Below are 26,607 nucleotides of genomic sequence, written 5' to 3'. Positions count from 1 at the left end.
CAAGTCAGGAGCTTTCCATTTTGACTGCTGTTCTAATAGCTCTTTCTTTCCGCCCTGCAGATCTGAAGAAACTTGCAGAAATTCGTCAACAAATTCCTATTTTAAGCCAGAAGCGTTGTGATCTCTATGGCATAGAGATGAAAAAGTGAAGCTGGGTGAATAGGGAAGGTTCAGCTGGCTGCTGCTGTCACCTTCAGAAGGATTCCCTTGCTAGTTGCTCCACAATCTACTGCTAAATGTGCCAGTTAGTTCATTCAAAACCCCGCTCATTGGGTGGTATAATTCTAAAATTGATTCAAATACAACTTTTTATCTCCTCTTATACTTTAATATTTTATAGTGTTTTACAGCTAGGATAAAAAAGGTCAGATCAGTTCAACACAGTAGTAGTTACCATTGGTTTTTACGCATCACACTTTTTGTTACCTTTTGGGGGCTTTTTGTAGAACATAGAAAAGAGAACCATATTCTCTCCGTAAATCTTCTGAAGCCAGCATTGGTATTATGAATTTTTCAGCAAATTATCAGATAATGTAGAAGCATGATTCTTCCACCTCTGTCCTTTAGGTGTATGTGCCTTACCAAAGTTCCTTGAATGCCTAACTTGAAAAAGCTTAAAATTTAACACAGTAAGCAAAAAATGCCAAATTCTGCTCTGTACTACTTAAGGACACTGCGAGAAACTGCCAGACAGAACCACTACTGTGAAAGAATCTAACAGGTTTTGGTTCACGTGTCTTACCTGGAATATACGTAGTAGAACTCTCCTTATTGCAGTTCCTGTTTATTGGTGAAGTGGTGCAGGTCGCTGTTTTATTAGAGCAATTCATGTCACCACACCTCTGCTCTATATATTGCTTCCTTAATACAGTGCCTGCATGGGCTTTAATTCATTAATTCTGGCAGTCTTCACCTGAAAAAGTTGAGGGGAGTCACTCAATGCTTCCATGTATCATAACTGCTCTTTTGTATTTTTTTTTTTTTTTTATTGTTTTGGCCACTGAAATGAGCTAGGTCTGTTCTAGAGGAGCATTAATGGTTAAATTAAGCCACACCCTGAAGGCATCTTTCCCCTCAAAAGACAGGTCACACCCTTCCACTCAGTGGCATTATCTATTCCAGCAAGCATTTTTTAGTCTGTACTTTTCACTGCATTTTGGTGTACCTAGTGTACCGGAACTCCTAAGAAACAAGCCACAGAGCATAAGGTGAAATGAAGATTTATTTGTTGAAAAATAAATATCAAAAAATTAACAATTTACCATTTGAGTCAAGTTTCCTGCATTAGATTAGTACCTCCCACATACTCAACAATCAGCATCCCTGATGGCCAGCACTGGGCTCCAACTTCTAAATCATGGCAATTCCTGCACATCCATTTTTCTAAACTATTCTATCTGTCTTTTCCCTCCCTGCTCTGTAGTAGTTTAACACGCAGCAGAGCAGGAAGTAAATAGTACCTTTGGAGGGTTAAAGTAGTGCGGGATTCTTACGGGCTGACCACTTAATTTTAAAAATACAGAGTGCCAGCTGCACCAGCCACCAGAATCCAGGGCCTGGACCCTCCTCCCCTGAAACCCCCCCAAGGGAGAGAACAGATGAGAATCTGTAGCAAGCTACTTTGGTGATCTCAGCTGAAGAGGTGACCTGAGCTTAGCCCTCTTCAGTCTGTTAGGGCAATGTTTATTTAAGCACCTTCTTTTAGTAGGATGTTTGAGGGGTCTCCAGTACAATCCACTCAGAAATGATATGAAGGGGACTCTGAATTTTTGGGGGTTCCAGTGAAAAAAGGGTCAGTTCTCAGCTAGATAATACTTGAAGCAGTCTCTGTGGTGGTAGAAAACAGGCACTTTAAGTATCCATATTACACAGACGCACCAGTATTCTGTAATTATGAAAAACAGACAGTAACAATCCTGAAACAGCTCCAGAATTTCAGCCTGCAAGAACTTAAACTTTTTTTAAAAAAGGCAGAAAACACAGTAATGCCTGTTGTATGGGGCAGTGTTGTTACAACTGCAGCTGGGAGCCTGGTTAAAGCTGCATCTAAGCTGTTCTTAATAGTTCAGAATAAATTACAGTACAGCTCCCTAGTTCCCCTTTCAATCTGCGGTTAGATCCTAGTAATTCAAGTCACAGCTACTAATCTCCACTTTGGCAAACTTGTCTCCAACATGAACAAGGATTTTACACAATCTGAATTAAGACACAAGACAACTCTGTAGAAGCAGCTTCCCAGAGTCTCCAGGACCCGCTAGGTTTATCCAAGTCTTCAGTACTAGCTTCCTACATTATCGCAACAGATCTATTTACTTTAAATAGCAGTAATGCTTGTTTCAGTTCAGCTCTCAATCCCTACGGAATAAAGCTTTTCTCAAAGTTCACATGCACACCTGGCTTACGCCAAAATCTCACCTACATCAGCCATTGTAAAAAAAAAAAAAAAAAAATCCCTTTCACTAAAGGGATCCACCTGTACACAGAGTAACAGGGTGTCAGATACTCTGATTCCCAGCTTTCCTGACTGGATTTTCTTTCCTCTGTAAGGTTCAGCTCTCAAGACCGTACCTCAGTGGGAGATGGAAGCAATGGGCAATAAGACTTGCTAATTCCATGCTTCCTCCTCATTTTTTCTTAAAGGATGAAGTGAGAAGGTGACTGAGTCAGTCATTATTGGCTCTTCCTAGATTCAGAACAACCTCAGACAAGTAGAGGGAGCACCACTGCAGAGAACACTTTCACCAAAACCTGTTCTTATACATGTCAGAGAGAGATACTTGAAGGTAATATTTATTTTTTCAGTTTACAGGTGATACGTCATTTACAAAAAAAATTACAGACAATGCATCCTTTCAGTGCAGTTTCAAACTAGTTGAAGAACAGGCAGAAATCTGTGATGATTTGGAATGCTAGTATTTGACAGCACATGCTTTTTTCCCTTAATCGATTGGATGGGGTGAGGAATGGGGCACAGGTAGGGTGAAGAGGAGAAAATGCCAATGTAAATATAAGGCCATGCGAATAAAAACTCCTCAGGAGAACAGGACGCATCAGTCACCCTGGCATATTTTTGTTCTCAGGTAATTGATGCAGAGACTGGAAGTTCCAGAAGACATTTGACACTTGTTATATGCAGTGCCCTTAGAAGCTGCCAGTACCTTCCAATGCCTTCAGTTCTACACCACTGCTATGATTTTCAGATCACCTACTGAGCTAGCTAAAATAGAACGATTAAATCTTGATGTCTACTCCGCCATCTGATTTCTCAACTGCACTTGCTGGAAGAAAGGAAGGTCACGTTGAAAGTACAAGCTGCTGCTATATGGTGGCACAACTAGAGAACAAGACTGTTTGACCACAGCAGGTTCATTTCTTTAAAAGATGAAATCTATCAGACAATTCAGCACAAGCAAATCTATGATTTCATGAATGGAAAGAAGCCCAAATTAAGCATATTGTAAATTAAGCTACATCAGTTAAGTATCTGCATGAGGTTTATCCAGCCTGGTTAATCCAGGGAGAGGCAAAATGGACTGACTGTCTTCCATACCAGAAAGATCAACCCAAAGCAAGAGAGCCCTCCGTGAAGTTCCTAGCTAGAGGAAGACAGTTTACACTAGTATTGAATAGTTTGCCAATCTGCTATTTGCAGAACAGTTGCTTCCTTTCTACAGTATTTGTAATCTTGGACAAGACAGGGTCTAAAGAACAAGGAAACCAGTACAGATTCTAAATCCATTATTTGAAGTTTTAGCCTACGCTTTGTTCCTTATCTCACTTAATCCCACAAACCAGCTATTGCAAGGAGCAGATGAGAACACGGCAGCCTCTAGAGCCTGAAGAGAATTTAGATGGTCTATTAGCTGCTACATTTAAGTAAGAGCATCAGAGATTACAAAGATTATATGCAAGCATGACCTTACCTTGGCAGCTCTCCTCCCAGCAGTGCTTCCTGTTCTTGAAAGTCCCTCTGAACCTTCCAGGGCAATTTCCTGTGACGTTCAGGTAAGGACTGCTGCGCAGGAGCACGGCCTTTCTTCCCGTAAAACCCACACCGAAGCAGTGCTACCTGACCTCCTTCCCCCCATCAACCTTTTTACTAGCTCCCCTATCAGTACACTACGGCTTTCTGGGGTGAGGATAAGGACTATCAAATTAATTCCCTAATAGCTGCCACGGGACTATTTCTAAGTTACGCAGAGGGTGGGAAGGGCTTTAAGGGAAGATTGTGCATGCTTGCTTGTATTTACAGGAATTCTCTCCACATCTACTGACTTAAAAAAACCCTCTATTATTAAACAGTTTGAAAATTAATTTTTTTGCTTTTTGCAAAATTAAAATCAACCCTCAAGGATTAATTGCATATAAAAAAGAAACCTATTTTACAGCACTGACTAGTATTACCTTTAAAATCAACAGGAAAAAACCTCACATGCTGTAATATTGTTTGATAAAGCAAAAATCGCCCACAACATAATCACCCAAAATGAACCAGTGTGAAGTTTTTATTTGCATGGCCAAAATACCTTCCTTTTGTTCCTCTGCAACTTTATTTCCCTTAACACACTTTAAGGTTTTTGCTGCAGAAGGAACAAGATGCAACACTGCATACTTCCTTGAACAACCACTCCCACAACACCTAAACATTTAATAGATGTAGCAAATGACAACACCACGAACGGGAAAAAACTAAGTTCCACCATTCAACATGGTCTGCAACAGCGTCTTTAGGGCTGGCTGAAGTGGGCAACTTCACTTTAGAAGGTCATTTCCTCCTCGTTTCTTTACAGTGTTGGTGGTTTCAATCCATACTTCTTTGCAACTTCTGTCTGGGCATAGGCAGCATCACAGAGTGAGTAGAGGTGGGCCATCTCCATTTCAGATTTGGCCAGGTTGATAGCTTTGTTGAACATTTCAATGGCTTTATCCAGATTACCTCTGAAATAAACCAAAACATAGTCCAATTAAGACTGGCAAAACAGTCTTTTCATCTCTACAGCATCTTTTTTCCTTCAGGACTTACACTCGCCACTACTAACAGCTTAAAAGGACTTTGGGAGGAACCACCACAAGAACTTGCAATGATGATGATCAAACTGAGACAGCTGCTAAACAGCCTTCCCCCCATGGGTGGTAGTGGCAGATAAAGTGTTCTCCACAGGACACCAAGTTTACTACAAAGATAATGCTGAGATGACTAAATGAACTCTCATCCTCTCATCTCCCTTGAAAAGAGTTTGCTTACTTAAGAGGAAAACTAGCACACTCACATTATTTAAGTAGGAAATGCTTGCCAAATTCCTCACGGAAACAGTTTAATTATCTGTCCTTTTCATAGCTAGACATGTAAAAAAAAAAAAAAAAAAAGACTCAACTATACTCTCAGCTAGACCCCAAACTTGTGCACAATTGTAATACAATGCACCACACCAGAATAGCGCATCAGCCTTCCCTCTTTACCCTGTGAACTTGCAAACTGCAGCCCTGTCTGAATTCAACCCAAATTGTCAGGCCTAAGAGTAAAGCTCAGGATCCTCAGTACAAATGGTCCACTAAGATGTGTTTAAGGACTACATCAGATACACGGGAAGCCTAGTAATGATTAAGGAAGTCACTTTAAATGCAGAAGGGATGTATTTATATATACACAGACTCATCTGTATGTTGTCCAGTAAGTATGACACTGGTGAACACGGGAACGTGTCAGATCATAAAGCAGAATTATGCCATAGAGAAAGCAAGGTTTTACCTAAGAGCTACAGAACATAAATCAGGACTTTGGGTAAGAGCCAGCCTTGCAGAGAAGATCTTAACAAAGATCCACAAGGAAATCTAAAGGATTACTGTAATTTCAAAAGTAAGAACTATTAACCCTGCAGCTCAACATTACCTTTGCACTTCAATCGTTCCCATGGTTTCATATGCAAAATCACATTTGTTATCAATTTCAATGGCCTTGCTTATGAGTTCTAAGCCTTTGTCTAAATCTTGCTTCCACTGGAGCTGAAGTAAACTAGAAGAGAAAGAAAATTTAAAACAAACTTCACATTATCCTCCCAAAACCCTGATCATATAAGGAAAAAAAAAAAAAGATCCCAAATGTATTTAATTCCTTATGCAGGGTAGACAGTAACTTCATAGCTTTTAAAAACAAGTATGTGAAAGTGACTTTTAATAAGGTGTGTTACCAGTTTAACGACTCTAATGAAAGGTAAATTCCTCCCAAGAAGACTTGTTACAAGTTGTTTTATGAAAGAGAAAACTTCAGCACAAAGCTGAAATTAAGATAGGGGCTAAAGTACAACTCTGATGTACTTCACGTAGATACCCAATTAGGAGTGAATACTAATGAAACTTCCCTGAAACTTACTTACAGTTTAGTCAGGAGAAACTGTAGAAGTACTTTTAACAGCACTAAGATGTTTTCACATAGTTACTTCTCTCAGCTAAACTTCTAAACACAAGCATTCAGTTCAGGTCGATTCATCTAAATGTGCCAACTGCCCTTGACCAAAAGGATCAAACACACAATACATACCCTTTATGAACGTATGTAGTGGCATTGTCTGGCTCAAGGTCAATGCATTTATCATACATTTCATCAGCCTTGCCAAACTGCTGTTGATCAGTTAGTGCCTGCATCAAAAGAGAAACCTATATGTCAATATGCAATGAAAACATGCACTCTGTGCTAGGCTAATTCTCATTAAAACCATATTGACAATGTGAGATTGGATATGTTACTGGAGAGCGGGTCAGGCACATCAGTTAGCAGAGTTAAGTTTCAAAATTGAAGCTTTTTAGAAGAAAGGCGCTAGGCTTTAAGCGCACAAATTACTGATCACAGTATCATCTACATGGGAGATCTACAAGCAACATGGTAAGTGTACTGCAAGTAAAAAGCATTCTGAAAGTCTGTACTTGCAAGTCTCAACTACTTCCTTTTTCAAATATACTTCTTTCAAAAGGAAATGCATCCATACTGCCTACCTACTTCACAACATCTCATGCTTTGTACTAGAACCAGCAGTGCATTTTCTTAAGAGATGAAATGACAGTCTCTTTTACAAGTGTACTCTGAATATCTGTACTGAACTCTGCTTGACGAGTATATGACATTTATAGCAGAATGAAACTGTGGCCCTAGGTTCCATACATTTAACTCCCAGGTTACCTACAGAATCCCTGATATCTATCAAGTGACATGCCACACATGCTGGAATTCAAGGGGAAGTGTATGCCAGACCTCAGTCTCCTAATAACCACCTTTGACTCTCATCACTTATATTCTGCTCCACCAATTCCCCCTCAACTTCCTCTACCCCAGAACATCCAATATCCATAAATTCAGGTAGCTTACTGAAGACAGCATGTGTTATCTCAGAACTCATTCGCAAAAATCTTCATATTTTATTTGAAATGTATGTTATCCAAGATAAAAGGTGCAAGAGAATGCAGCGTTTTCTTTTAAGAGAAAAACATACCTGAGCATAGAGTGCATAGCCTTCAGCACACTTTGGAAATTTTTTAATGACATCTTCAAAGCCTTTCATGGCTACTTGCACAGGCAAAGGATTATTTCCTGTATAAGCTTGTCGATACTATTCAAGAAAGAAAAAATTTAAAAAGAAAAAAAAGACAGAAAAAAAAAAAAAAAATCAAACATGATCACAAAAAAAATCATGGCTCATCAGACCTCTATCCACTTCCTAGAGAGCTGCATGCATCATAACAATTACAAGTTCCAGAAGGTGACATGCCTGTTCATCCTACAAAATCTGTTTTCAGTAACCTACCATGTGTCCAAGTCTCTGGTACAGTGGACTTGGAGAGGGCAAAAGGTGAAAGGAGGAAGCCCTAAGGCCTGAGCGTTGCCAACAGCCTCCCTCTATTTCAAAAGCCTAGAAATTCAAAGCCTGTTACTCCTCCTTGTTCACACCATGCAAAGCTGTCCTCAGAAGATTCCTGCATGCAGAGGCATTGTCCTAGCCTGAAATGGTTTGTTTCCAATTTCTTGAAGATGACCGTTTTCCACAACATTAAAATCTTACTTAATTTTATGTGATACAATTAGAGTGAAGATTTCTGTTCCTCTACCACAAAACAGAGAAGATGACCTACTGTTTGAACAACAAACATTTCAAAATGAAAGCAGCAAACCCTTACTCCAACTGAAGAAACTGTTGCATTATTTCTTTACCTTATTATTAAAAGACTTTGAGATGTTTGTTGCCCTACTTTTCCATTGAATTGAATTAAAACAGAGAAACACACTATGTTTTCCAGAACTCTTTAAAAAGAAAAACCACCCAGATAAACACCAGCGTGTTACCTACCAGAGCAAAACATTTCTGTGCTTGAGCCAAGGCAGAATCGGGTCGCAGTCGGATACATTCATCAAAGTCTTCCACAGCCTCTTCAATTTGGTCAAGCAGGATTTTCAGCTAGCCAGAATGAAAGAAAATCCTATTTCTGTATTTAATCTGTGCTTCAGACACTTAAGTGATAATTCAGTGAGTGTCAGTTACTTACATTGTCTCCAGTTTTAGAACTTCCTAGAAACCTATAAACCCCATGTCTAAAAACCACTGCCATAAAACAACAAAGCCACCAGTGAAACTTTGGTTTCATACACAAAAAGGCAATGTCCACATGCAGGGACTGAGAATGCTTGCATTTTAGACTGTTGCCATTACTACTTTAGCATTATGTCCAGTCTCCAAAACTGTGCTGTATTTTCTCAAGTTGCTTTACCTCGCAGTAGTTAATGCCTGTGGACTATTTGGATGTTGAAACATTTTGGCTTTCCCAGCTTGCATTTCAACTGGTTTTTTTTGACATTCTCATTCCTCCACAGGAGTCGAGCTCACTTCACCGTTCTCTTACCTTACTGTGAAGCTACTGTAAAACACTAATTTTCAATTTGCAGAAAACTTTCACTCCCCTTCAATCAACACATTACACCATTCCTACTTCTGAGCACTAAAGAGATCTAAAGAATTCATGGAGAGGCACTTGATCCATGGAAGTCTTCCTTATGAATACAACTTAGCATATCTGCATATGGTAGTGTTTCGTTTTTTCTTCCAGCACCTTTTACATTACAGTTCTGTGGAAGCAGGCCTCTCTAGGTCTAGAAATTAGTCAAGGACACAACAGCATCACGAGCCAGAGAGGGATGAGCTGAAGAGATGACAGTCTAGGCCGCAGTGCTGCAGATGCTGAGTTACCAGGGGCACACGTTACATCTGCTGTAACAAAGCTTCCTTCTATGCAGATGATGCTCTGCCATATCATGCCCCTTCAGAGAAGGTTTTATCTGCGGCAAATGTATATATAAGCCCTTGTACTTTTAAAGTCAGAGTCCATATTGATTATGGGCTGAACCTCTGTCGCTCTGTGTTCTTGCCTACAGCTACAGAAATAAACTGCTTCTGCCTGACCTGAGCCTGCGACAGACTGAGTGTTTATTCCGCAACAGTTCCAAATTAGGAGTTCATGTTTTTCTGTCACAAACAGTAGAAAGTGCCTCCGATGATGTACTGATCTTTATTTTTCTTTTAGTATATACTGAAGTATTCAAGTATTAAGACAAAATCTCTAATGTTTCTTACTTGTCCTCGATGGTGATAAACATCTGCATTCTGAGGATCAATATCAGCAGCCATGTTAAAGTCTTGAGTGGACAGCACCGGCTGTTGCTGCTGCATGTACATACTTCCTCGTTTGATCAGAGCATTAGCTCGGAGCTGTAGAACAGGTTGAAAGAAGCATTAGCCACACCAACATTCCTCCAGATTTTTGGCTTTGTTACAGTTGCAGTAAATTTTTCAATTGACTGGTTTCTACCCACTGAGATTTCTTTCATTCTAAACAGGAATAAATTTGATATTGACTCTAAATGAATCAGCTGGAATCATGTCACTGGATTTTCAACCCCCCAAAAATCCTTTAAAAGACAGGTTCCCTATGCTTACACATACATTAACATTTTTTGAAGCAGTTCAATATGCAAGTACAATTAATGTTTTTCTCTTATCTATGAGCTGATCTTCCAGACTGGGTAAGTCTCCAATTCATTCAACTTCCTCTGTTCTTTAGTTTGTACTATTTAACATAGCTGTCCCAAAAATCAACAAGCCCTTGAAAAAACAATTTGTCAGGAATAAAAAGACAAAACAGTAAATAAACCAGAACACTCCCATTAAAGTATCTGAAAACTTGGAGAAACAACTTCTTCAACTATACTGCAAGTTTATTGTCTAACTTCTACATTTTCTCAACCCAAACTACCATCCAGCTGTGACAGATTCTTACCTTCACGTTTGCATCTTCCATGCTGATGACCTGATCTAGGTCTGGTTTGGCAGCATTTGCATTGCCAATAAGTAAGTAGAAAGTAGCTCTCAGAAGTAAAGCTTCTGCCATGTATTTTCCCTTTGCTTCAATTTCTTTTGTGCTTTCACTGATAATTTTGTCATAGTTCTCTTCTTCCATATATTGTTTTGCTCTCAAATAGCCAGAGCTGTAGATGATGTAAGAACAGTTGTATATATACATGCATTCACTGAACACTGCAGTTTCAATTCAGATTTTTCATTAAATCATAACAAATACTAACTTTTGCTATATTCAGTTACAACACCAGCATAATAAGTAAAGTTACAAATATTCCTGGACAAAGCCATCACAGCCTCAAAACCATTTAGACAAAGAGTGGCCAAATTACATTTGAAATAAAGAAGAAAAAAAAAAATTTTAAAGCTCTTGAACTTGAGCTTCATTTGTCCCTTGAAATTTTTTTTCACATTAAGGACAGTGATAATCTCTGTCTTAAAACAAGAGGGCTGGGATGGAATTCCAGGTCAGAAAAGTGAAATACTAAACCTAGCAATGTGCAGTTTATACACAGAAGAAAGGATTTAACAGCAAAAATTACAGTTAGCACTTCCTTGTCCTCAGCTAAGCATCCTGGATTCAGTGAATCTGCTTGTAGATCAGGACATTCTATCTCACTTTAGAAAAAAATAAGTAAATCATAATGTTGCTTGCAGTGGTTTCCATACTGACAGCAATGAGATCTTCTAAAAATAAACTGGAAAGCAGCATAGGAAGTTAAAGCACCATTCATGTGGTGCTCAAGATTCACTGAAAAAAAAGAAAAGGTCAAGCTTTTCTGTCAGAACAAACCGCTCATTTCTGCGCAATCTGATTCCAGTAAGATAAAACACCTTTTCAGCCTCAGTTGCTGTAAATTCCTAATTCTCATTAACAAATACCCTTTTCCTAGCTTGTGTTCTCCCTTCCAATCCAAAGACTAACTTGCTCTCTTCCTTCGAAATACTCCTTCAGTGTAAAACATCCATTTCTCCAGAAGCATCATTCAGCACTCTCCACTCCTCCCACCTCCTAAGATTTATGGTGATATTGTAGTAAATATTCAGCTTATCTTCCCAATCTCATTGTCCTTCCTCTGTTTAGTGGACTGAAGCCACCTATATAGTTTGGAACTAGCCAGTCACCTTTCATAAAAGTTGTGGTTTTAATACTGATCTCATTTCCTAGGCTCACTTTATTACCACAGGTTTTCCCATGCCAAGTACTATAAAAACAACAGCAAGTTACACTGAGCAGAATGTCAAAATCACTGAAAACTTAATTCTAATACCAAACAATTCCCAACTGTACTGTACACTCACTTTTCTTTTACTTCAGAAGCCTCTCCCTCCTTATCCTTATCTTCATCTGATTTCTCACCCTTAAGCAAAGGTTGGGAGATTATATCATCTGTGAAAGAACTGAAGTAGGATTTAATGAACTGTGGTGAGGGCATCAGAGGCTCACGATTCTGAAACACAGAAATATAATTTCAAGTTATTAGAATCAGATCAGATGGTAAATATGGAGATGGATAAAAAAAATGTGATTATAAAAAATTTATTAATGGAAGAACCAATGTATGACTTTCCACTATCTCATTTGATAGACTTGATATTTTTGATATGAGTTTGACATTTAAGGATTATTTAAGCTTCAGATCACAACACAATACCCATCACCAAGTAGAAATGATGACATTCAAGAGAGGAGGGAGATAGTATCTTTCTGCATGTATGGTTAGAAATGAGGACTTAGGATATCATAAGGCATTGGGTAGATGTACGAAGCAGTATGTGTGCACATAAATTTGGTGAAAAATGCAAGCTAGCAGTTCAAGCATGAGCCTACATTCAAGTAGATTGAGCGGAAATTTGCCCTTTCTCCAGCTTGTCCAAGAGAAACTGCTGTCTATCATTACAATGAAGACTAATGAGGCAATATCCTAATTCCACATGGGGTGCAGCCCAGATACCACACAAGTTACTTGAAGTCCCAGAAGTAACACCTCAGGTACAAAATCCTTTCTACAGATGAAAAATTTCTTGCTCAAAATAAACACTGCACGCAAGAATTACAATTCAATCTCTCCTGCAAGAAAAGCCTGAATGCACTCTCCTGAATTTCTCTATTAAATTCTATCATAATCCTGCCTATTTGAAGCACACCTATTTTATGGTGCTACCATCACCACACTAATAGCACGATTCATTTTTTGTTATCTCAACACCACACACTCATGTGAGTTTCTATAGGAAAGAAAGTCAGCATTTTGAAACCAACATGGATTTCACTACTTCAACCAGGCTCACCAGAAAACAAGCAAGAATGTTTTAGTAACAAGCAAGAATGTTTTCATAATTGTCCCGGTGTTTTTATAAGACTCCAGCCACATAAAAGGACTGCTCCTGGCTACCTCTATACCTCCTCAGTTCTCTTCTCTGCAGTTTCCAAACATTAACACAAAGACATCCGAGTGCCAAAAGAAAAAAGTCAAGTATGAGCACCTATTTACAGAAATGGAACAGAAACAGACTGAGACTGACTGTCACAAATAGTAGGCAGAAGTAGAGATGAAAGCGTGTTTTTCCAAGACAGAATCAGGAAATCTGACCACTAATAAAAATATGTGACTTCAAACTGCATCATTTTTTTCTTACACGATGCTTTTTTGCTTTTCTTATTTATTAACAAACAAACAGAAACCCAACAAACACCCAACCTTAAAAACAGCATTATTTTGCCACTTTCTAAAATGTAGGAATTCTGCTGTCAACTTAAACTTAAATTTCTATTTATAAAACCAAGAATAACCTGGAGGGAAAAGTCCTCAATTATAATTTTTCTCATTTTAAGCTATTGATTACCCATGGAGCCAACATTTTTATGCATTTTCAATTATTATTTATAAACCTTCCCATCTCAACACATACCTAACTCAACCATCTGATGTGCAACTGAACATTTGGCTACTGCTGTTCCAACATATCCTGTTTCCATTATGTCGCAAGTCCAGAAAAGCCCCATGCAGGGCAGCACACCAACTTAGGGTGTCTCCTAAAGGTCATAATCAATTTGATTATTAAAGGGAAACAACTGTTAAAAATAGACCTCTCTTCCCCACTGAGGTTTCAAAAACTTTGGACAAGTCCCAAAGGATAACATCGGTACAATAGTAGCTTTGTGCAAAACTGTTTGTGTCAAGTCTTAAGACTTCAGCAGATGAAGACAGTGACTTGCTTACAACAATTGACAGAATGACAACAATCAACATTTCAACCACCACTCAGGTGAAATGAGAATTTGTCAGCAATATCACAAGTCCTACCTTGTATTTCTCTTTGGCTTTTTCTTTTCCAAGGAGTTTAAGAACTTTATCAGCTAATAGCATACTTTGCTGGTTTTGGAAGGCTTCTAAAATGCAGACTGCAGTGACATCTGGGAAACAACACACAAAAGTGAGAATAAAGAAATTCTGATAGTCACTGGAATACACTAAAATGTGCCACTGTTACAATGAGTCTCTGCCAAACTAATACACGTCCTATTTAGGGTTAAAGCTTCTGTTTCCAGTTTGCTGTATTTACCACGTTTTCCAAGACATAAATTTGTATCCGAAATAATCTCCTTGTGATAAAATAACTTTGTAACAGTGAATAAAAGAAATTACATTTATTTTTATCTTCATGTTTTTATCTAGAGACAAACACACTTAGATGAACAGTGAAACCATACACCTCCAGCAGGGGCTTCCACCCTTTTTGAAACTTTGAGGACAGTAATTATGTTCACATTATGTTTTTATTGAAAGTGCTAACACAGCTTCTCTTCTGGGACTGGTCCTAATTTTCTACTTTTAAAAATTCACATTCAGTCCCACCACATCTCGCTTCTTCCTCAATTTAAGGAATTCTCCCGTATTACATCTCAAATTTTTCTACTCACCTCCATGACTTTGGAATGGAGCAAGTTTAAGAGAAATACCTTTCTGGCCTATTTAAAGTGCTAGCCTGTATGTCATCACTTTCATTCATAGATAGAAACCCCTGCAAATGTTAACCCACTGCTGCCGGAATCATGCTTTGCAGTGTGAAATGTGTTCTTACAGTACATTAACATTACTTCTCTGGATCCTCTAGTGAATGCAATATTACCACTGATTCTTCCTATGTAATTTTCACTTTAAACATCAGTGAAGATGAACGGAGTTTGGCCTTGAAATTAAAACAGTATATTGTTTGAATACACTTGAAAAGCAAGTGTCTTACTCTGGAGTTTTAGTATAGCTTCTGTAATTGTACACTGCTATAGGTACTATTACGCCATCATTTTTACAAAAACTCCCTGCAACTGTGGCATGGTCAAGAAGCACATTAGGGTCCCTAAGAAAACACGCTACAGTGAGAAAGAGCATGAAAGATAGTGTGCAGTAATACTGTGTGATATGACCTCAGCAGATACGCTTTGCCCAGAGTGGGCAGCTGTGAACTAGTGCCTTGACTTGAGTGAAGCAGCAACGTCTTCCCAAATTATACTGCCAGGGACCATTGGAGGGTTTTTTTTTGCTGGTGGAGGGGACAGGGGTTGGGATTTGTTTGGTTTTGCATTTCTCCACTACATGGACATACCCCACTTCCTGGGATTTTACTGGCTATACGTGGTTGGCAGGTAAAAGCAGTATTGTATTAGAAAACCCCTGTAGCTCAGAAAAGACAAGTAATTTTCAGATCTGAAAAAACTGCAAGCTACAAATCAAATGCAAATCAAGGTTGAAAATAATTGCTACAAACATTACTGCTACTAATGTTAAAAAGGAGTTATGTTTAAAAACTATCTTACTATGGTAGGGACACATGATCTCTCAGGGCTTTTATCATCTGTCAGTTTATTGCAGCTACATAAGGTTTAGATTTTATTATAGCACTCTGTAAGTAGAGCTGTTAGTTAATTAGTGATTGCAAAGGACTACACTAAATGACCTACGTAGTCCTCTTCTAGTCACTACGGTCTTACAGGGCAGAAAGGCATTCTGCCAGCAGATAAATAAATAAATAAAATTTCCATATCTTATTCCCCTTCTAATTTAGCAGACCTAATTCTTAGGTGTTACACATAATGAAACTAATTTAACAGTTAGATTTGCCAGTCAGAGCACTGCCTTATTTTCTGTCCTTCTTTGATAATGAGCATAGCTGAAAATTTCATTTGCCTTTTAATGTTACATCAGCAGGAATGATTTCACTTGATGAAATTTAAATGGGTCCTCTCAAGCAATGTCCCTTAGTTCAGAAGGGCCCTCAGACAACACACTTGCCCTGTAGTTCTCCTTAATTTTCATGGCTTCTCAGTTACATCTTCCTGCCAGTTCAAAGTGTATTATGTTAGGCATAGTATTTGAAAGGATATGACACAGTAGTTTCTGCCAAATATATAGTGTTAGTATTAAAAAAGTTTAAATATGTTCCAATTTTTCTAACACACATCAAAACAAAGTGCTACTGAATCTGTTTTCCCCTTAATACCTGCCAAATGCATTTAAATTACTGTAATACTCGTTTCTGTCCATGTACCTCCACCTGCAAAAACACCTTGTTTTCTATACCATTTCTCTAAAACAAACAGGGAAGAAAGTTTGTTTGCCTGTATGGAAGTAGAATGACTGTTATGTGGGTTATCCACTCAGCACGTTCAATGAATTCTATTCTAAAATGCAGGGACCTCCCTGGAAAAAGAACACCTTGAGTGGCTACAGTAACATCAATTTCTCAGCAGCTATTTCATATGTAAGCAGATAACAGCTTGAAAAATGGGAAAAGGTTTCTTCTTACAAAATGTATTTGCAGTAGCTATGAATGGTTTTAAATAAATAATTCTGTATTACAGTAGTGACAGAAGTAAAAACAAAACCTTCCCAGAAGTTACCACCTCCAAAGCACCTGAGGTAGTGCCACTTTTAATATACACAGAGACACTCACCTTCTAAACATTCCTTCTTATTGTCTAGCTTCTCATGAGCCTTTGCACGTCTGAAGAGTGCTTTTACATATTTAGGATTAAGCTCAACAGCCTTTGTGCAGTCTTGAGCCACTTCTGTCCATTTTTGCTGTGGGTAGAAAAACACACAATGAGAGAGGCCCTACTCAGCTGCATTATATTAGCCTTCCACTACCACCTCCAGGGTCATGCCCACCTAACAGTAGCTGCAGTTCCAGGGCTCTGGTTCTACCTGCTTGCTTCTATTTCTGCAAGTTTCTCAGTAAGAAACTGCCAGGCACCACTGGAAGCCACCTGCACCAGAAGAGCCACAAAACAGAAAAGGAATTCCTACAGAAAAACGAAACCAGACAGTTGTACAAAGTTTATGGGAGAGGATAATGAGTTGATGTGAAGATGCTTGCAGGAGGTAACATTGGGACTGAAGGGCTGGTACAAAACAAACAGAAGAACAAAAGATGAAAACATAATGAAAACCAACAAACAAATTAAACAAAGTGCTAAAACACCTTTTTTTTTTTTTTTAATTGTTATTTCCATTTACTACACTATGTTACTACAAAGGGATGAGAATATGTAGGAGTCGAACTGGTCATGGGTATTAAGAACTAAAAATCCATTCATTGCAAAATTCATTATCAAAGCAGGCTTTTCTAGTAACTGAGATGAACCACACACATTTGGGATTAATTATGGCATGATTTACTGTTATAAGTAGTATTTGATTAGACAGGAACTGTTTTATCTCTCCTCTTAACTTTCAAGACTAGATTTCTATATTCACACATTCTCTCACTTCCATACTTCAGACCACACAGTTTTTCCACTCCTTTCTACAGCTCACCAACTTGACCTCATAAGCAAATCTATTAATACCATAATAAACAACACACATTCACTTCTAAAACTAATATCAAATATAATCAGCTATCAAGTAAATGTTACTTCCACATGTGCAAAATTTAGATCTTGGGCTTCAGTAGCATTTCTGTGATTTGTTTAATTTTTGAAGTAGCATCCTTCCAAAATATCTGGCCTTTCCCCTAACAGTTAAAGAAACACTCTAGTAGAGAGCAGCAAAATTAACTTATATACAAAAAAATTGTTCCAGCAGATAAGAAACTAAAACCTTGTCTTACCATAATGGGACACATAAGAATTATGTAAGATAGACTGAGAATAGTTAACAGAAAATAATTTGATTTACATGTGGAAGAGTATGATAGGCTAGTGAAAAATAGTTGCAAGCAACAACATCTTGTTGTGAAGGCAGCAGATATAACTACCTGGGATCTTTCAGTGGACGAAGGTAACAAAATCATCAATTTATAAGGCAACCTTTTAGAATAAACACATAATTATCTTTAATTTCTTACCAGTTGTTCATAGGCAGCAGCTCTATTTTGATAGAAGGTAGAAAGATCAAGGTTTTTCTCAGGAGGGCACAGGCTGATAGCCTCAGTATAACACTGAATAGCTTGCTCATATTTTCCTGCTTTAAAATATTTGTTTCCTTTGTTCTTAGCTGCTTGGGCTCTATCAAGAGGGCTCTGAAAAATAAAATGATATGACAGTTCAAATAAGAAAAGCATCAGCACACACAAGCTATGCACTTAAAGGGGCTCATCTTCAAAGATATAAAATGGATCTGAGTGGTAAACTCTAGCCTAGACTTCTGAAAATCTCACGCCTTTCATTTCCTGGAAAAACACAGAAGATTTTCTTTTGCAAACACATCAGATAGGAGTCAAACTTTTCAAAAGATTCACTACAATGGTATTAAACAATGCAGTGATTTCTCTTTGGAAGGCTAAACATGACTGGTGATCGCAAGAACCAATGAGAAAAATTTTTTCTCCAAAGACTAACAAAACCCTCCAAGCAATTCAATCAGGAAAACTTTCCTACTGAAATACACATAGCCTATAAGACCAGAGCTGACTCAGCAGATGATGAATTAAATATGGAAAACACTTTGTGGAGAGACCTACTGAGCAAGACAAATAAAACCTGTAGGGAAAACAAAGCTGTTCTGCCCTTCACAACACTAGACAACTAACTTTACAGCTAACTCCTCTACAGCTTCACACAACCTGCTTCATCCAATCCCCAATACAAAGCACTGGACCATCACGGTATATCGTTCTTAGCAGAGGATGGCAAACTTTGCTAGCCGGCCTGCGACCCTGCTAAATGCACCATCTGAATTTCTGCTGAAACCAGCATTGCTACCTGTAACCCCTAGATTTACAGAGCAGTTATCAAATGTTGTGGTTTATAAGAAAGCAGATGTAAGACTCTCTTTATCAAAAGGGTATGACCCACATGCATGAAATACAGAGCTGCACAATATCCCAACGTTCATTTTCTGGATTTCTGCTCCTCTTTCACAGCCTAGCTTCAAGGATCAACACTTTGGGGCAGTTCACACTAACCTGCCAGACCAAAACAAACAGAGGTATGAGCACACGTGCCGTCCTACCAACTACCAACCTTTCTGAGGAGGGAAAGAATACCAACACTGGAAGCCTTAATGCCTTAAAGAACAGCTGCGGGATCTACCACATCTCACTTGTTGAATCACATGCACTGAAAAGATCATCTAGCATTTGCTGGGTATTGTCAATGCTGCTCTTTGACAATACTTCGGCCTTTTCTCCCCCTTCCTCTACCACCAGCACCGAACTATACCCAGATCACTGTAAGACAAACTTGAAAGCATCTTTGCATTTCATCAGCTTCTTCCCCTTAATATCTGCTCATTTCATGCCAGTCTGATCATTTTTAGCATCTAAATGTTTTCTAAAACTGAAAATCTGAACTGAACCCAGAAGTTGCTGTACAATCCCTCTTTTAAGGCCCAGTTTCCAATCATGGCATGAGAATCAGATAATGGGTACCAGTCCTACACAAAAATAGGCATCCAAATAGAACAAAAGTATCCTATAGGCAGTCTCCTAAGGAGAGACTAACAAGTGAAACCATATAAGGGAGGGAATTTCTTAAATATCCCTACTGCCAGAAAAGCTCTTCTCTCATGGGTGACCAATCACTGGGCTTTACAGGAAATCAAACTGCACCTTCTCCTGTGTTCACAGAAAAAGACAATCTGCATGGCTTTTAGATTTTTGGTTTTTAATGATTTCAATTCAAATTGATAAAAGATTGTTAACTTTTCATATACTGTGTGTAACTCTATGGGTACACAAACCAGAATTCGAGTGCATGTATTTTTACTGAGAGCCAAGTAATTGTGCATTCAGTAAGTCGTTTCCCTAAAACTTAAATGCAGTATTTTCAGACTTGGGTTACTTCAAGTATGTCTTAAATTCAGCTCCCAATACAACAGTGCTTCTCTTTTAACTAAGGGAAGGTTATGCATATGCAGCAGACAAATTAAATGCATGAAAGTCAGCTTGACTTTTTTCCTTCTACATTTCTACAGGAAACCACATTAGAAATGCCTCTGTGAAATAATCTACAGAATTCAGCGCTGTTCCAATTTACTCAGTACCAAAAAGGGAAAACACAAGATGTGGGTCACACTGTAACATTCATACATGTGTTCCCAGTATGAAAATTATTTATGACTGCAGAGCTTAAGCCTCTGCTACAACTAGATTACTACTTTCCGATCACTGCCAATTCCTTTAGTCCAGGGATCTATTACCCCAACATGCGCCTCAGGCTAACCAGTCTGTCTACTCCACCCTACGCAGTTTGACAGCCCTGCACCACAGTCCCTGCATAAAGACACACGCTACTCATGAGGGCTGCTGGATAATATCCAAATGCAACGGCTGCTCTGGTGTCAGGTGTGGGACAGGAATTGTAACAGGAAGCAAGCGACCTGTAGTTCTGGGGCTGTCACTGGCACTCTGCTGGTTCTTGGGAAGCATGAAGTCTTCAGACAAGCTTAAGTGCGTGCAACAGGGACCAAAAAGTTTAGCAAGTATGGGCATGATACCACAGGAAAACCCTCTGTGATCACAGTAAGCTTTGAATAACAGTAGTAGGACCACAGACCACACAACCAACTATAGAGAAATGAATCCCTGAATAGATGATAACTCCATGGTTACTCTGTGCCCCACGCATTGTGTGATGAAAGAAATTTAGGAGTAAGGAGTCAGGTAGAGTACAACACACTACCATGTAACAAAGTCAGCAGTAATGCCCATGGCAAGAAAAAAAATCAACTTTTTTTTTTGTTGTTAATGCTGCCTTAAACTAGACTCCTAGCTCTTAGATGGCTTATCTCTGCACCCTTCGTCACACTATTCTGCTACAGTCCTCAGTATTCATGCAATACATCACTGAATTAAATAGCCGACATTTTAAATGCAAAGGCCGATACAGCTCCGTATTAGCAATAAGCCCATTCTGATAAGGACTTAGATAAAAAAATAGAGTTGCTTAGCATCTCATATCCATGAAAAATGGATCCCACCCAGACTGTACAGAAATTGTGCATTAAAAATAACAAAATGGTGTATCTACGTCTTGAAGCCCAAATGGTGATAAAACACAATGCCAAGTTTTAAACTCAATTCTTATTTAAATAAGGATCCTGATGAAATATATTTTCTTAGCAATAATGCAACTCTTTTACCATAGAAAACACACCAGAAAATAGTGGATTAATTTACAGATTTGGTATACAACCGATCAACTTACGCAACAAAATGAATTAAAAAATATAGTTTCTATTTTAATTTTGTGTATTTTTTAGGAATATTCTTAAACTTTTCTTTCCCCTTCACAAAAAAAATAAAAAGGCTTATTAATTTTTAAGTGACATATTCAACTTAACTAACTGCAGTATAACCTGATGAAGCAAAAAACACTAAAAAGCTAAATCTCATGAGTCTCTTTTTTTGCTTTGGTATATCTTCGTTGTTTGCTATTGGGGTTTTTTGCTGTTGTTGGGGGGCTGTGTTTGGTGTTTTTTTAAAAAGATATTAAAGAACTCATGTCACATTATATGCTGCAATACCTTTTCACAATAGCACCAGTAAGAATATGAAAATTAATTCTTAACATAAGATCAGATTTTGAAAGCTTGTCAAGCCTTAGACTTAACCCTGACAAAATTTTTAAGCTGTCACTTCTCAGCCCTCCAGTCCTCCTCACTTGCCACACTGAAGGTGTACACAAATAAGAAACGGATTATGCAAGCTAACTTCATTTACCTCATGCGCAAGTAATTAAAAAAACCTCACACCTTTTTCCATTTTCTTGCAAGTGTAATAATTCTAGACACTATTTTTCACTGCTTCTTTTCACCTGACATGCTGTCATTCTATGTTGTACACTGGACATTTTTTGTGCCTAAGCTAAAGGTCGATATAGAGCAAGAAAAACTCTCCATTTGTCATCATCTGGTCAAAGAATCTGTGCAACAAGCAAACCAGCTCAATAAAATAAATGGATGTTCATAATCAATTACCTGCCATGGCAGCATAAACAAATAGCTCAGAAGTTACTTGAAGTTACATAAAAAAAAAAAAAACATCTTAGCACTTAGGAGTGCTTTCAGCAACTGTTCACTATCAAGCATTAAAAAAGAATTTAAACCAAAGTACACTTGTGTGAGCAGCACTCAGTTATCTAGGGAACTAAACAAGCAGATTACTAACTGTCTAAAGACTAGACAGCACCGACAAAAATTTCTCACCTGTTAGTTTAACCTCAGCAAATGTATTTTCCTCAGAAAGTGCATGCAAACAGCAACTTAACAGCAACAGACTGCCAGCTGTGAGAATAATGAAGCTTAGCAACCCCCAGCAATGACAATATGGTTAAACCAGCAGTTCAGAACTTCATGTATTTGAAGACGACTGTTTTTTAAAGCAGAACAAGAAATTTGCTGCCAGCCGACGAAGACAGTGATTCACTACAGAAGCACGAGCAGCAAGTTTCAGCATTTTCTTTTGGTTGAAAAGGATTTGTGTGAGCCCTTGTCTGGCAGATGACATGGAGGGGGACTACTGTTTCAACTATCTTAATTCATCAACTTGGAGAGGGGGAAAAAAAAAAAAAAAAAAAAAAGCAGCCCTGGACCTCTTCTTCACTCTCCAAGTGAGAGAATGAGAGCAGGTACCAAAAAAACAGTGTTGTTTATTGAATACTTAGCTTTCCCCTTTTATTTGACTAACGATCATCTCGAGTCTTATCTCTGATCTATACTGAAAGGCATTAATCAAGTATAAATGGTTTCGAGATTCTCCTTAGCACTAAAACCACTATGAGAAAATGTATGTCCACGTGAGCTTAAGATGTAAATTCAGGGCACAAGCAAGGACATATTATAGTTAGAAATGATTAAGCTCAAGTTTACAGTACAGTTTGTCAACATTTTCCACCAGCCACCTTCCTTTGCCATTCACACCTATCAAAATTAAGCAAGCTGCACATGAGCTGCTGAAAGTCTAACAATTCTTCTGCTACTATTACACACACCTTTAAGAGTTTTCTACACCTGTCCACTACAGCTGCCACGAAACATAGAAGACTTACAGTAGGTCAATAGTGAGATTTATTAGGCAATAGGTGCACAGTACAACAGAAAGTACTTTGCTTAGATCAATTCAGAATAAGTATCAACATAAGTATATCTAGGCAGAGGGGTTTAATTCATTCATAGACTGATCTAATGTCACAACAGTGAGATAGGCAACATTCAGCAATTGCTATTAAAATAGGTACTGGAAAGTAGCCATACTAGCTGGCTGTTGATCCTGATACAAGGCACCACACAAGCCAAGGAGTTTGGCCATGTTCACCCATCACTGCACTCAAGGACTATATCCAACTCAGAGAAAAATGTGCAAAGACAGTGAACTTCTGTGGACCCAAACCACTTTTCCTGCAATACACAAGGCCACACAGCTGACTAAATGTTCCAAGAATCTCTGCTCAATGCTTCCTCACATACCAAACTTGCTGAAAGAGTTAAAGGTTGAGATTTAGACTATCACAGACTTGCAAAAGGCATTGATTTCAACCTATGGAGAAAAAGATACAGAAGCAACCAACACATTAACTCACTGACTAACCGGTGCTCACTCCTGTCAGACAAAAAGGGTATAAACTTGCTAAGAAGTAATCATGGAACAAGTAAAAAAAAGTAAATCAACCGCCTATCAATTAATGCAATAAACGCAGTTTACTTCTCCAACACGTTTAAGTTATGCAACATTCACTATAAACGAAGAGAGCATGTAAAAAGCAATTGCTGTTACTGAGTAACTAAACCACATTCCCTCTAAATTATAAGAAACAGTGTCAACCTCTGTAATTAACAGATGCAGTTTGACTTCCAGACCTCAGAGTCATCCATAGATGCAGTTTTATCATCAGCACTTTACTGGTCCAATACAGTTTACTGTACTGTTGAGGGGTGGTGCTTACACAAGAAGGAATCTCAAAAGTAGTTCAGCTTTTCCAGATATAGCACCTATGCTAAGAGGTTCTGCCAACACAATGTCTGTCACAGATCACACACTTGGCCAGTGCCTCTATGCCAGGAGAATCCTCTAGTGCAGACACAGTATGGGGAAAAAAAAACATGAGGCCTCTGCAGCAGGCAAAAGAAAAGCTTGAACTACATGCAGAACAGTAAAAAAGTCTGAATAAAGAACGATGAAGATTTTAGACCCTGCACATTTTCAAAGAACAAAAAAATGCAAGGTCATGTCTTCAAAAACAGTGACCAGAGCATCAAATGGATACAAAAGCTGATTTAATGAAATGCACAAAAAAGTCCAAGTCCCAGGTTACATTTACGAGTAAAAGAATAGTTACCTGACACACACATAACACACAGCTGTTGGTAGCACGTTCATTATTGACCTATGTGGTTTCTAAAAGATTTCCCTCTTGTGTTTAGACTGTGAAATGAATTACTGGCTCTTATTCACTGTACAGATTTATATTTGAAATCCAACTGAGTTTGAAAAAAAACACCCAACCACATTAGGAAGGCAGACCAATACAATGCAAGTAGTTAAGAAGTAAAGCATCTGCAATGGTTGCATTTTCAAACAAGAGTCTTCTATCAATAATATCCATAACTACTAACATATGTGTGGAAACATGAAATCTACATGGCATCACTGCTTTGGATATGAGGAACAGGAAGGCAATCCTCCCCACATGCAAAAAGCAGTCAAGGGAACCTGCAGACACATTAATTTTCCTGCTGCAGCTGTATTTTGATCAGCTAGACAATTCTCTCATGTATTCAAGCAAATTTGATACCTTCTACAGCCTTCCTAAGTAGTATCTCTCATTTCTTTATAGTATAAGCAATGATACTCTTCAAGGAACTCTGGATCATACCACTCAACCATACACTTATTCTTAGATGCACAAAGTTTTCCAGTAATTTAATTTGTGGAGCTACCTGAAAGAGCTAGACACACAATATTTTAAATCAAGTGTTATATACGTGTTTTAAATGTTTTAAAGTGCTTGCTTCAAGTACCACTACAGAATGACTACGAACCACTCAACAGTATATAGTGTAATTCAGAAATACAATCAAGAAACTCAGAGTTAACATACTAACAGCAAAGTCACTGCAGCTACACAAAGGTCACATGTAGCCTGCAAACCAGAGCTCACACGTAGCAAGCACACTGCCATAAATATGTCAGATGCTGTTTGCAGCCACAAGCCAAAGTTACCACAGTAAACAAAGCCCGAACGTGTCCTCTGTACACTACTCGGTCGGTACTGCTGCCCATGAAGGAACAAGTCACTGCACTCAAGTAACTGCCCCCAGTTCCAGCATAATAAATTTTGCAGCTCACTAGGCTTCCAGGAATGCCTGAGGGTACCTGTGATTCACTAGCTATGGAAGTTGCCACCCTCCTCACCACTCCCATGTGTTCCTGACATGCTCACCCACTCACGTAACACTAATCTTCATCACTGAAATGATCAAGGTTAAAACTGACCTTTTCCAGTCTCCTGAAGTTGATTTTTTTTTTCCTCTCCTGATCGTTTCAGACAGGAAGTTTAAGCCATGGTCTGACAGTTCAAAGCATTTCAGGTGGCACACAAGAATGGGAGAAGGAATTGCAGGGATATCTTAATGGGATTTTCTTATCAAAGCCAAACAGTTTGCCAAATCCATCACTTTAAATATGCTTGTCAACTATAACCTCACCTCAGTAATACAACGTGACCATCACGGTATATCTGTGACTGCAGATGTGCAGAAAGTGCATCTTAGAGGCATTTTTCCACATACAGATACAAAAGAGAATCTTGGATCTGATCTGGCTCTGATCTTCCATGTTGTCCTTCAACTTTGGTATAGACTGTTTTATCTGAAAATTCCTGTTTGCAACAGGATAAATATAAGTTTTGGAAGCATATCTATTTAGGCAAACTACCCTGAAGTCTCAGTCGCCTTTGTATTTTCATATAAAACACTTCATTTTGAAAAGGTCTTGTGTTTTCTTTCCACTCTGCTGTACCCAGAATCTCTGAGTAACACAGAACAGATCGCAGATTTCCTTTTCAAAACGCTACTCCTGGAAGCAAATTACTCATAGCCATTCCACACCTCAGAAGCTGAAGTACATTCACCCGACGGCAGCACCCTGCCAGACCCATACTCACCTGCTTAACGCATACTTCGTGCCAGGCTGCGTTCAGTAACGTGCTTTCCCGGGCACCAGTACCAGGACCGGATCAGACACACACGCACGCTCTGAACAAAGTTCTGCCAACCGCAGCAAGGCGAGGACAAAAGCCCCGAAGGCTAACGCCCGGGGACGGACACTCGCCCCGGCCGTCAAAAGCGGCGCCTCTCTCCCCTCCCTCCCCGCTCCCACAGCGGCGGGGACTAACGGCCGCCGAGCGCGCGCGGGGAAGGGAAGGGAGGCGAGGGGTCCGCGCCAACGGCCGGCGCGCGCGCTCACCATCTCCTCGTGGCCGGGCCCATCGGGCTGCCCGCCGCCGCCGCAGGGCCCGGGGCTCGCCCGCCCCTCGGGGGTCTTCCGCTCGCTCGCGCCCTTCCCGCCGCGGCGGGCCGCCCGCCGCCCCCACAGGTACAGCGCGCCGGCGCCCAGCAGAATCGGCGCCCCCAGCACCAGCGCCAGCTGCCATCGGGAGAGCCCGGTGCCGGTGCCGCCGCCGCCGCCGCCCGCCGCCTCCACGGGCTTCGAGGCGGCCATGATGCGCTCACACCGCCGCCCGGGGGAGGGGAGGCGAGGGGAAGGC

At 39.3% G+C, this 26,607-nt stretch overlaps 2 protein-coding genes across 2 annotated transcripts in view; one reads left to right on the top strand and one right to left on the bottom strand.

Annotated features, from left to right (window-relative positions):
* Nucleotides 1–1,261, top strand: part of NIT2 (nitrilase family member 2) — an 11,903-nt gene extending 10,642 nt beyond the window's left edge. The window contains exon 10 of the mRNA XM_042788973.1: nucleotides 61–1,261. Coding sequence (XP_042644907.1) covers nucleotides 61–149 — 89 coding nt within the window. The 3' untranslated portion in view covers nucleotides 150–1,261. The remainder of the gene's footprint in view (nucleotides 1–60) is intronic.
* TOMM70 (translocase of outer mitochondrial membrane 70) lies at nucleotides 1,205–26,607 on the bottom strand. The gene is made up of 12 exons (XM_033005283.2): nucleotides 26,307–26,607; nucleotides 17,748–17,921; nucleotides 16,354–16,480; nucleotides 13,706–13,815; nucleotides 11,700–11,848; nucleotides 10,318–10,525; nucleotides 9,615–9,749; nucleotides 8,337–8,444; nucleotides 7,485–7,601; nucleotides 6,539–6,636; nucleotides 5,891–6,013; nucleotides 1,205–4,938 (listed from the first exon to the last, which is right to left on the bottom strand). The coding sequence occupies exons 1-12, from the start codon at nucleotides 26,559–26,561 to the stop codon at nucleotides 4,785–4,787; spliced, it is 1,758 nt and encodes a 585-aa protein (XP_032861174.2). The 5' UTR covers nucleotides 26,562–26,607; the 3' UTR covers nucleotides 1,205–4,784.

Source organism: Tyto alba, unplaced genomic scaffold (genome assembly GCF_018691265.1).
Source record: "Tyto alba isolate M040663 unplaced genomic scaffold, T.alba_DEE_v4.0 Super-Scaffold_14, whole genome shotgun sequence".
In the NCBI taxonomy this organism is placed as follows: Eukaryota; Metazoa; Chordata; class Aves; order Strigiformes; family Tytonidae; genus Tyto; species Tyto alba.
Note: the sequence above shows the minus strand (reverse complement) of the source record. Positions and strands in the feature narration are given on the sequence as shown.